The sequence below is a fragment of the Anguilla rostrata genome, chromosome 11 (assembly GCF_018555375.3).
Source record: "Anguilla rostrata isolate EN2019 chromosome 11, ASM1855537v3, whole genome shotgun sequence".
NCBI classification, from domain to species: domain Eukaryota; kingdom Metazoa; phylum Chordata; class Actinopteri; order Anguilliformes; family Anguillidae; genus Anguilla; species Anguilla rostrata.
In genome coordinates this window covers 15,059,387-15,071,902 of record NC_057943.1, presented here as the reverse complement: position 1 = coordinate 15,071,902, position 12,516 = coordinate 15,059,387, and the positions used below count along the sequence as shown (strand labels likewise).

At 40.4% G+C, this 12,516-nt stretch overlaps 1 protein-coding gene across 1 annotated transcript in view; it reads right to left on the bottom strand.

Annotated features, from left to right (window-relative positions):
- The window catches only part of klhdc8b (kelch domain containing 8B), a 65,893-nt gene that overhangs the window by 49,765 nt on the left and 3,612 nt on the right, over positions 1–12,516 (bottom strand). Inside the window, exon 2 of the mRNA XM_064298175.1 lies at positions 2,224–4,543. Within this exon, the coding sequence (XP_064154245.1) occupies positions 2,224–2,614 (391 nt within the window). The 5' untranslated portion in view covers positions 2,615–4,543. The remainder of the gene's footprint in view (positions 1–2,223; positions 4,544–12,516) is intronic.

Below are 12,516 nucleotides of genomic sequence, written 5' to 3'. Positions count from 1 at the left end.
AACCACTAATACCGCTACGGGAATACAACAACAATTATTACTATTATTATTATTATTATTATTATTATTATTATTATTAACTTTAACTTAACTTAACTTTAACACTCTGGCCATATGGGACTCATATAAACTCTAAGTTGAATTAACATTACTGTGTAAAAAGTAGTGGATGTTTAACATTATCAAGATTTAACACTGAACATTTCATAGTGTATAATTCAGCTGGCGCTTGCTATTATGCAATGGATAATGACCAAGTGGCTGGGTGTTACACTTTTTGAATGCCTGATGTGGAGGTAGTAAATTGCCTGAGGCGAAGCCAAATTAAGAATGATTAATTATTATTATCAGTATTACTCATTAATATTATAATAATTATTATTCATTACTATTCATTATAACAATAAAGCCATTGTATAAGGCTGATTATTGAACCCTTCTTCAATTAAATTCAGCCCTTTGAGCTGTAATGTTTCAACTTGAAACTATAATGAAGTGTGTCACTATTTAAACAAAGCTAAAATAATAAGCTCCCTCCAAGACATCTTTGCTTGTTTTTTATTTTTAAAAATAAATATTTTCTCTGGCATTTTTATGAGTAACTGAACCTCAGAATAACAACTGAGTATAGATATGAATATGGATGTGTTGCAGCTGGTGAGCTAAAAATAGAGAGAGAAGAGGACTTACCTTTATTGTATAATTATCCTGAACTGGTCTTCTATTGTTTAGCTTGATTAAGAAGACTATGTCCATTCCGGCTATGCCAGTAGCATTTGATTTGGTTTTTTTCTTGATTATATCTATAGCTAGGTTTGCCTTTGTGTATTTAACTAAATTATTTTTATCTGTCTTTTTTCACATTTAACATTTTAATATATAAAATAATATATAAAAATGACAGGATCATAATTGCATAATGTAGCCTGATCACTGTGTTAATTAAAATAATTTCAATGAAAGTGCACAAAGGGTATGTATGCTTTAATGTCTCATTAAACATAATTAATTCAAACTAATTAGCTCCCACTAGGAGATGTTTGCTAAATCTAAAAATAATAATAACAGGTGAAATATTCACCTTCCATGTTTAGGACTTGCCTGACAACACTAAAATGGTTAACTATATACACACTTTGTGTTTAATGATAGCATAAGGTATTAAACAAATGGGCAAGAGTGGCATGGGAAAAAGCTCAAAAACACATTTAAATGTGGACAGTAAATGTTGTAAAAAGGATAATAGAATCACAATTCATATTCAAACAGTTGGCAAATTAAAAGCAACAAGACATATTGCCAAAACGCACCCCATTTTAATCAGCACCAATATAACACATTAGCGGTGCAAAAATCTATAAAATTTGTTGTCACTATGCAGGAAATGTATTTCTGGAACATTTTCTCACAGTTGTAGGCATTTCTCAAGTCTGTAATAGGCCAGGCAGGGATATGCATGACTTTTTTGAATTAACTAGTCTGAGGAGCACAAATCTGCCATCAAAAAGGCACTCACTCCTTATCTAGTGTGTAATTGTATCTGACATCTCCATAACTAAAGGGCTTTTGGTAACTGTCGCCTCAATCTAACTGATATATCACTGCTCCAACAAACACCAGATGGGGATACATTGCAAAAAGAAATGAAGCTTTACATTAATCAAAACTTGCCCCCTGGCCCACCACAACATTTATTTAGCAATACAAAACATGTTGCTTTCCTTTTCCTTTCCTCTTAGAGTGATATCTTCCATGTGTTTATAACAATTACTTCTAAAATTCTGTATCTGACCATGGAAGGTAATGTTGACTCAACTGAGTTGCAAGTACTCAAACCTCACTGCGTGATGGCGCCAACCTGACTGAGAATGTAAACACAGACAAAGATGTTACACTGCAATCTAAACAACAGACCATTTCCTTCCTGCCGAGGCATTAAGCAGCATAAATATTCAAAGCCTATAGCCATCTCTGGGAGAATGATTGCAGGAATGCAGCTTCTTAACTGTGTATTAATACAAGAGCTCTGTATATGCGCTGTTTTCATTGTACATTTAATTACTGTGTTATGCCAGGGCTTCAGTATTTGTTCTTTCTTTATTTGTCCCTGGTGAGAGATAACATTAGCGAGACACTAATTGTTCCAGCAGAAGGCTGCAGCAGCATGTGCAGCAGGGCATGCTCTGACCAGACTGAGGGTGATAATCGGGATGCATCTCCTACCTTTCTCCAGAGATGTGATGCCCATTGAGGGCTGCCCCAGGCTGGCCTTCCTCTCCCACTTGCCCTCATCAGGATTGTAGATCTCCACGGACGAAAGGGGGCTCTGCTGAGCATCCATGCCCCCGACCACAAGCAGCCGGTTCCCCAGCGCCACTGCGGTTGCCCCTGCCCGGGCCGTGGGCAGCGAGGGCAGCTGAGTCCATGTCTGAGAAGCCACGTCCAGGGCCTCGGCGGTGTCCAGCGGCAGGCCCGTCTCGCTGCAGCCCCCCAGTACGTACACCAGTCCGTCCAGGAAGACAGGGGTGCAGTACACCCTCCGCGTGGACATCGGGGGGAAAACCTCCCAGAACAGGGACTTGACCGGGGTTACTGCCATCTCGGGCACGGGCATGGCTCCTGGGCTCGGAGGCGGAGGGGGCTCATAGCCCGGCGGGTCCTGGCACAGGAGCTGAGCTGCAGGACACTGCGGCTCTCCCGTCAGTCTGCGGCTCGTCCCGCTCCCCCGCTGCGAGAGCGAGAGCAGAGGAGATTCCACCTCGATGCTCTGCCAGATCCTGCGCTTCTCTCACAATGTTTTATTCATCCGATCCTTTCTGTTGTAGAAGGGTAGAGCTACAGCCCCTTTTTCAAGCAGCTCGACAGCACATACATTCACGCCAGGCTGTGATTTTTAACCAGGGGAAGAGAAACGAAAAATTAAAGGAGGTCAAAATAACTTCCTGCAGATCCCAATCTCACTACCACTTTGAGAAAGAATTTATGTAATAACTCCAGAAAAGCTCGACAATACCAAAGAAGGAGATGGAGCTGATGGTGAAGAAAAAAAAAGGAAAAAACACTTCACGTCATCTAGTGCATACAAAAATCGAGGGCAGGAACTGGTTTGTCAGCATTTAGATTCAGCAATCGAGTCACACACTTATCTCAGTTCAAAGTCCTTAAATGAATGTTCACACACACACACACACACAAATAAATAAATAAATCTGACCGAAAAGAGAGTTCACAGCAATATCCAAAGTCACCTTCTTTAAAAGAAACTCAGTTAAAAAAAATAAAAAATGAAAACAGCGCATCGAAATCCAGAGCACACCTTCCACAAAGTCGGGAAAATCCCAGTGTTGACCCATAAGATTCAATGGCGGGAGCGATGACATTTATTGCCATGTTCCCAGCGTCCCAGCCGACAGGCCAGCGATCCCCTCGGGAGCCGACTGGCGGCACAGCGGCAGAGAGCGGGGCCACATCTAAAGGTCACCACACACAGCGAAGCGTACGCCGCCACTCTGATTGAGGCTAACTGCTGGACTACTTCCTGGACTTTTTGGGGCTGGCGCGAATGGCGGGACCTGCTTATATGAGAGAGCCAGGGTACTGGAGTAGAGGCTCAAATGTCGAAAATACTGGGAAATTACACGGTAAGTGACCTTCTGAGATGAACGGACTTGAGCAGGTAGGGGACGGCCAATTCACAGGGAACAGGTGAACGGATAAATGGAAGGAGGTTAAGGGGGGTTCCCTAATCACTTTAGTTCAGGTGCATTGCTCCCCCTTCACACTGCAGAGGAGGTGCACCCCTTCTGTTTTAATTTTTAATTAAGAGGCTTGGAATGCAAAGCCCTGCACAACTCTGTGCATTTCCTCCAACATAAAAAAACCACCAGATTGAAAAAGCTGAATTTTTTAGGGCATTTTTATTCAATAATGCAATACTGATAGCACATCAATTTTGAGTCGGGCTGAAAAAAGGAAATCTCTGGAGGACAGTCAGAAGACATTTATGTTGATGCTGTAGGGTTTTCTCCCCTGATATAGGGTGGGAAGAGTGAGTATGCGCATTGTTCTCATCTCACAAATGTGGATCTGGGATGGAACAGGAGTAGGGTTCAGGACTGTATTTTTCTAGTTGTTTTATATCCCAGTGTCAAAGCTCTATAGCTGCTGGAAGTGATGCCAAATCTGGCTTGTTCACGGTTCTCATTATTGAAGGTGAGGCTACAAGCACAATGCAGCAAGCCCAAGACCTGCATATATTTCAGCTGCAGGGGTATGTGGACTACCTAGAGCCAGAAAGCAGGATCAGTGACCACTGGCAATAACTTTGACATGCAAGACATGTCTAGGCCAATTTAGGGTCTGGCTAGACCTTCCCCGTTCTTCTATCCGGTGTCCAAAGGACTCACACCAGAGATGCAGGTGTTAATGGTAGAGGTGGGTTATGGGTAATTATGAGCCTGGCTCTTTCCAAGCATTCCTGGTTTCACACAGAGTTGTGAAAAGAGCTGGGCTGTGGAGTAGGTGGGAGTTCCAAGGACTGCTCCTGAAAAAAAAAAATGGAAAATAACAAATTAAGTGATCGAATCATATTAATATCATCATTACTTATTCATTTGCACTGACCTTCCAGAGCAAATTACAGGCATGTTATAATAACTGCAAAACCCATAAAAAGTGCAGAAACGTACAAACAAGAACTGTGAAATTGAGTAAAAGTGCTTTAATATCCTATTACAGTAAGCAAAAGAAATATAAATTATAAATAGGGTACAAGAGTTAGCAGGAAAATTATACGGGCACCTTGTGGGAGCTCCCAAGAGCACTATTGATCCAGAAGTAAAAACAAGGTAACAAGGTCCTCCTGATAAAATTGCAAGTATATATTGCCTGTTTGATCCAGGATAAAGGATACAACCTGAAGGCGAGTTATAAATGGCTAAAGAAAGTAATATGGAACATAGATTTATCAGGAGCTTTGATAGCTTTAAAGTATGACATAAAGTGGTGTGGTATTCAGGGGAACAGTAAGAATTTTCATTTCAATTCATAGACAAATGCCTTAATGGAAACCTGAAATGAATTGCAAATCAGGTGGCTGTGAGATTGACCTTTGACGTTTGAACCTGGAAATGACAAAAAATAGAACATGAAAACATTTAAAAAGGTTTTAAAAAGCCATGCACAATGTGTTAGTTATCCTTTCAAAAGACAGAGCCCTCTATGACCTTGTACTCCAACAAAATAAAAACATTTGGGTCATATTTCATCCAACAACGTGCAACTGGCCAGGTCACAGACATGAAATAAAATATCTGCAACCTTATTTATCTTTAAGCCTGAAAGTCAACAGGGATCAGGGAATCAGCAAAAACACTATCAGCGTGACCTTTAATCTAAACCTATGCATAAATGTTCATGTTCAAATGTTAAAGTATCAAAAACACTTAATAGAGGACCACATGGTTCACTCAAAAACAATGTTCCTTTATATTTTGTCTGTGTGGCACTGAAAAGTATATGCATATCATACATTAACAGCTGTATCACAAATAAGGTTCTATGGGTTTCAGTTACATGAGGCTCTCAGAGCCTTTTTCCACTTCATATGATGTAAATGTCACAATAATCAACTCTGATATCTCCCGTATGACAAGCCAACAAACGCAGAAGGTTCCCTGGGGTACCTCCATGGGACATGACAGAGAACACAGCAGTTTGCTGCTAATTCAGTCACACTGGTGGTAAGAAACAACCTTTGTCACAACCTCTGTCTTGCTATCAGGGAGGCTGAAACCTGTCAGGAAAATATAAGGCTTTGATTCATAGCAGCAGCCACATTTCCAGGCAGGAAGAGCGGGGGTGCCTCAGTTTTGCTGACTGATCACTTCGCACCACTTAATTCTCTGATAGATCACTATAAATCAGCAGTTGCAGGAGGAGCGGGCCCCCCTGTTGATCGTGGACGAGGTCTGCCACTAGTCTGAGTGATTGATATATGTATGGTGTGATTTATTTTATCAACTGACCATTTACCTGAAAAGCCTTGGACCTGAAGGTCGTCTACAAACCTGCCACCAATGGACATCATTTGTTCCCTTTCTAGAGTGCTGTAAGGCATAGCTAAGGACACTTAACCTTAGTCTGTCATCACTGTGTAGAGACGGATGATTTGTCAGGATTTCAAGTTTTGTACTTGTTTTGTTATGGCACTACTGGCTGTTTACAAATCTTTTTTGGGTTGGGTGGGGTGGGGTGGGGGTGGGGGTGGGGGGGGGGGGGTTGGGGAGAGGAGATGCCAGCTGCAATTATGTCTTCACTAATGTTAAAGTCTTAGTCCTTCCTCCCATTTGAGATTGCATCAAAGTTCTACTTCACAAAGGGCACCAAAGTGCAAATCAGCATGTGCTTCTTCATTTCAAATTCAATCTGAAATTTTGATGCCACCTGTCATCTATAATTCATTTCCCCTTCTCAGTTCTCCCTTTTCCTGCTCAATTTCGATTTATGATTTACCCCTCACCCCTCACCACACACACGCGCACACATACACACACACACACATACACACAAATCCCTCTTCTTCCAACTGGCAATCATCTCACAGGCCCACATATTTCTACCCATTTACCTCTCTGTGCCCAAACAGGATTATTTCTGATTGAGAGGAACCCAGGACATCAGAATCAGGAAGAGGGAGTCAGAGGAATTAAGGTCTGGATGGGTCTCAAAAGCCATCAGAGATGCAGCCACAGGCCTGCACACCAGCCACTGTCAGCAGTAAATGATTTAATGGCCGACACAGCTAAAAAGAAAAAAAGAAAATAAATAAAAGAGACCTGGGAAAATATATTTTCTGATGGAGGCAGTAAAAAAAGCTGTATCTGGGTGCTGTGACTCAAACTAGTAAGCCTGAGTCACTATCAGAGGCATCCCAGTGAGCTGAATGACGTACGGGACAGTGTTTCTGACAGGACGTTTGTCACGCATCTTCATAAATTTTGGCGCACAGTCACCTGCTATGTAAAATAAACAATGCCTTCAAATCCAGGTGGAAACACTCACATATCTGTGGCTGACCGACATCTAATGTCAGAAAGAATTAATTTGCCACAGCTCATCATTGTCACTGTGACAAATTTCTTTCCAAGAAATACTCATGTCAGACTTCTACTCGCATTACAATAATTCCCTATACCACTTTTGTGTCTGCCATCATTTTTGTATTTGTCATAAATTCTGCCAACAAGGTTTTCTGTGGTGTGAGACACTCAATATTGTATGAATTCATTTTAACAAATGCTAATGCCTTTCTCGCTCCTGTGGAATCAAAACTTTTCTGTTCTATGCAGACCTGGCACATCATAAAAATAAAAGAAACATTTTCAGACATCTTAGGGATAAATTGGATAAATCAGAGGGATGCATTCAAAAGACAGAATGAAAATAGAGGAGATTTTGAATTTCAATTGGCCTTAAAACCAGCACTGTGAAATCATTTTTGGTCTAGCAGAACACACACACCAGTCAGACTGCAAAAGGAAATTAGCCCCTACATGAAAAAAACAGAAGCTAGGCAGAGACATGATGTTTGAATACTCTGTGAGGGTGAATTCTAGATTTTTCTGCCCATATGGCAACAGCTGCTACTTAAGCTCCAACAATAACCACAGATTTTCACCCAGATGACCATTTTATTCAGTTGCCTCACTGCCCCTGGCCTCGACTGGGGACTTCCCAGATAATAACAAATGATGGAACCCAAGACCTGACAGCTGTGGGCTTAACTCCCAGAAGTGATACTACTGTTGCAACCAATCAGTTGATGGAACCGGTAAATTTGGTTTCAGAAACATACAAAGTAAGTATACACTCTGTGGTGTGATATTTCTCAGAAGGGTTACAAAAAATGTTCCAAAGCATTAGCCTGTTAGCTCTTAAAGTTTAACAATAATATTTCCATACCAGCACAGAAACTGATACAAATACAGATCACCTTGTTCAACCAGTCACCCTCCATAACCAAGACTATAAAGTAAATAACGATGAGATCAGAGAATAAGCATTCCTGTCTGCAGGAACACGGAGAATTGATCTCCGGCCCCTTCAGGTAGGGTACAAAATAAACTGAAATATGTCAAATTAAATATTACTAAGTCACTTACCAACTCATAAAAATATTGGATGTTATTTAGATATATACATCATTGCTTGTGAAGCATCAGCAAGTTTTACTGACTTGGTCACTGTAGTGTTTGAAAATGTATAGTGCATTTTAAAATATTGTTACAAAAATCCTTTGTTATCAATTAGCATTCATCATTGGTTGATTCTTTTAAGCAGTACTTTGCATTGGAACCGACCAAGGAAAAATGGTCTCTGTGCATCACTACTTACAGGCAACTCATCCTGTCCAGCATTTTATTTCATGTCCATATGCATGTAGGGATGTCATTTCCTAAACTAAGGGATGAGCCACGCCTGTGTGGAAGCATCTTCTCTGCATATACTTATCCCTCATTTACCCAGGTGGTTCATTTTTTTTGTGATCAAGCTGTCCCCTGCCTCTTGTTGTTCTCAAGCAACTAATCCGTAACACGACAGTAGATCTAAACACGATGATGAGATTACAGCAGTGTTACTCAAGGATATCCTGTACAAAAAATGTGAGATTATTACATTTAATTCCCCCTGTGAGCACTGTAATACCCATCCTGCTACTGCTGTTGCCCTACCTGACACCTGGTACCAAGTGCAATATTACATTACTCATCCAGTCTGGAGATGTAAAAATAATTGGTAGGTTTAAAAAAGAAAGAGAGAAAGGGGAGCGAGCGCTGCATCATGCGTACTGTGACACATCCATTTTCATGTAATTTATTCAGAGTTCTGGTGGCCGGGACTGGAACAATGCTCTGCAAGAGGTCAGAGAGCGAAAACGAACTATTATTTAGTAATTCTGGTCAGGACACCTGGGTATACTGTAGACAAAATACTTTTCAGCTCAGCAACTTTTAGCAAGTTTATCTGACAACTTGAAGCTTAGCCTGCAGTATATCCCAACAGGTCTTCTTACAACTCACTGTATACCATAACCAACGTAGTTTTTTACAACTTATACAATAGCCTTCAGTATGTTTTCTAACAGATTTTAGTGTAGCTTATGTACTGTAGCATACTACAGTATATTTCTACAGTTTCTCTGACAGCTTGTAGCATAGCCTTCAGGATACCCCTAGCATTTCTGTGACAGTTTGTAGTGTAACACATTGGATACTACTGCAGTTTTTTCTGACATCTTGTAGTGTAGCATACTGCACAACACCACCGTTTTTCTGGCAGCTTGTAGTGTAGCATACTGCACTACACCACAGTTTTTCTGACAGCTTGTAGTGTAGCATACTGAACTTCACCAGTTTCTCTGACAGCTTGTGTGCCCCCCGGATGCTATATTGGCTCACGTACCCCAAATGATCACTACTTTATAGGCATAGGGATCCTCTTCATAGGCATCTTTTTAGAATGCAAAGTAAAAAACAGACCAGAATTTTGGGTTTCCTGGAGTATGATTCTAACAGTGGCCTATATTACAGCTTCACTTAGTCTTCGGAGGGGCAATTTAACAAACACTTCAACTCGATCATACTTCCACATTTCAGTGAAAACTTGCCCTCTTGCCTCTCTTGTCTCCAGGGTTCCCTAACTGAAATCAATAGTTACAACATCCACAATGAAAACTGTCTAGCATCAATCCATTAATATTGCCCTTTATGAGGCAAGAAAAAACATTTTACAGTATTAATATTCTGGCAGGGAGTTTTTGACGTGTTATAATAGCCCGCATTATGTGAATTAATGTTTGGGGGCTATAGAGTAGACCTCATCTATTTTTCAGTTGATTCCTGATTCTCTAAGGCCACTTGTCCCACTACTAATGGTGTGCAAGTACCAAATGTTTGCAAGGATGCACAAAAAAATGAATATGAATATTTGAATGAATATTTGCCTTTTTAGTTTATTTTCACAGACACTTCTATTTACAGGGTATTACATTACATTCAGTAGACAGATTTATTGTTTTACTGATGAAAGAATTCCCTCAGCAGTTCAGCCATTTGGGACACATCAGAAGAAAACATTGAGGGAATGTGATCATTGTTATCTTAACTGGTGGCTGGCTCATTATGATTTGAAAGAAAGACAAATCACCATGGTTCACGGCATTGCGATTACTGCAGAGAGCAAGAACTTCAGAGAAAACAATTCAAAGTTTACATATTAAAATGTTTTGCACATAAATTCTAGCATTTTGTGACCATGCCAATTGTAATTATGAAAAAATATCCAGGGAAGGTGGGACTCAATAAGGCAAACCCCATCCACTTCCCTGCCCCACCCTTCTGTAAATACACTATGACACCCGATGATCTTCTTGAAATCTAAGACAATGCTCTAGATCCAGCAACACACATTTCAAACGAAATGCAAATGTGAATTTTAATGGATGAGGGCTATAGAGCACTTTCAAGTTCAGACCTCTATTTTGCAGTTGAGTCCTGATGCTCAGCCACTTGTCCCACTACTAATGGTGTGCAAGTACCAGTTTGCAAGGGTTCATGGAGCATGTGAGACCAACAAAATCCAAATCAAAGACAAACCATATAACCAGAAAAACTTGTCAAGTTATCTGCAGACTGTCAGAGGTTCCTCTGAGACGGTGCCTTCTTGGAGACCACAAGTTGGTTTGTAGACAGGATGCTAAATAAATGTTACGCTTATTTAGAGGGCACATGTTTGCTAGCTTGCCATGCCATTGGGGAGAAGGGGGTACACACTGAAGAAATGTGATGAATGGCTGGCATTTATACCGCCGTGCCCCTGACAATTTCTAAATTGAATTTCAAGTGCATGCATTTACTCCTAACAGCTTTTTAATTAATGTGCTGCACTTAGGGGATGGCCAGGGCAGCGGTGGGTGAAGTGAGTGTAGCAAATGGACATTAATCACTTCACTCAGAGAGGAAGGGACTCACCACACGACCACTGACTCAAAAGCTGAGTAATTAGATTAAGAATCATTTAAGGTGCAGAAAAGGTTTCAGACAGAATAGCTTCCATTTTTTTCTGATCTTCCTATTGCTAGTCAAGTAGGACAAAACAAATAAAATAAGAAAAATAACTTTAAAATTAATAAGAATAAGAATTGTGTTTTGCTATTTCAACAAAGCATGTAACTGAATGCATGATGCAAATGCACTGCAGCAAGGCACAAGCACACAAAAACACACCTGTACCCTGAAAGGTTTTCATATTTGCTCCCAAATGTATTGAAATATACAATGAATCTGGTGTAGTAGCTAACGCAGTTCTGTAAATGCAGCAAACTCTTATGTAGATTGTATACATACAATATGACCAATGACTTAACATGCTGGTTTTCAATATTGTATTTAACTGTTTTTGTGATCATAGCAAGGATCTGCTTTACATGCATAAATAATCCCTGGTGGGGAAAACTGAGAGCATCCTCCCTCCTACTTTCCATTTCCTACAACCTTAAGCTTGTTTGCTCATGTGCTTCTATTCTTTCAGTTCTCCATAATGACAGTCCGGCCAATGGTCTGCTCCTCAGATGTATCACTGTGCCTTGCTGAATAAAATGGAATGAGGGGGAATGAACCTAATAGCAATTAAAGTTTAAAAAGTTACAATAACATAACATAATGACAAGAACAGGCCATTCAACCAAACAATGCTCACCATTTTCCTGACTAAATTAGAGCTCTAATTACTGATAGACAAGATAGTATCTAACACCATATCAAGCCTAGTGCTGAAAATCCCCCGAGTTTCTGCCTCTACTATGTGACCTGGCAGGCTATTCCACACATTGACTACTCTCTGCATGGAAGAATTCTTCCTAATGTCTGTATGGAATTTACCTTTTGATAATTTACATTTGTGTCCCCTCGTCCTACTAACAAAACTCAACCTGAAGAACCACTTGTAGTTCACTTTGTTGATTCCCTTTATGAATATAAAAGCCTCACTCAAATCACCGCTGAGTCTCCCTTTACTAAGCTTGAAGAGGTTAAGCATCTTAAGTCTTTCCTCATAGCTTTTATTTCTCATACCCGGAATCAATTTGGTTGCTCTTCTTTGAACCTTTTCCAGAGCCTCTATATCTTTATCGTAGTACGGTCCCCAGAACTGCACACAATACTCCAAGTGTGCCCTTACAAATGTGCAGTATAAGATAAGTATAACTTCCTTGGATTTACACTCAATACATTTTGTGATATATCCGAGCATCCTGCGGGCCTTTTTTACTGCAACAACACCTATACTAGAATCTGAAAGGCTTTGATCAACCATTACGCCCGTCTTTTTCAAACTGAGCACATTCCAATTTTGTTCCTCCCATAGATCAATCCTGCCTAATGTTTTTATTTCCCACATGCAGAACTTTACATTTGCCTATATTAAATTTTGTTTGCCAGGTTTCCACCCACTTCTGGA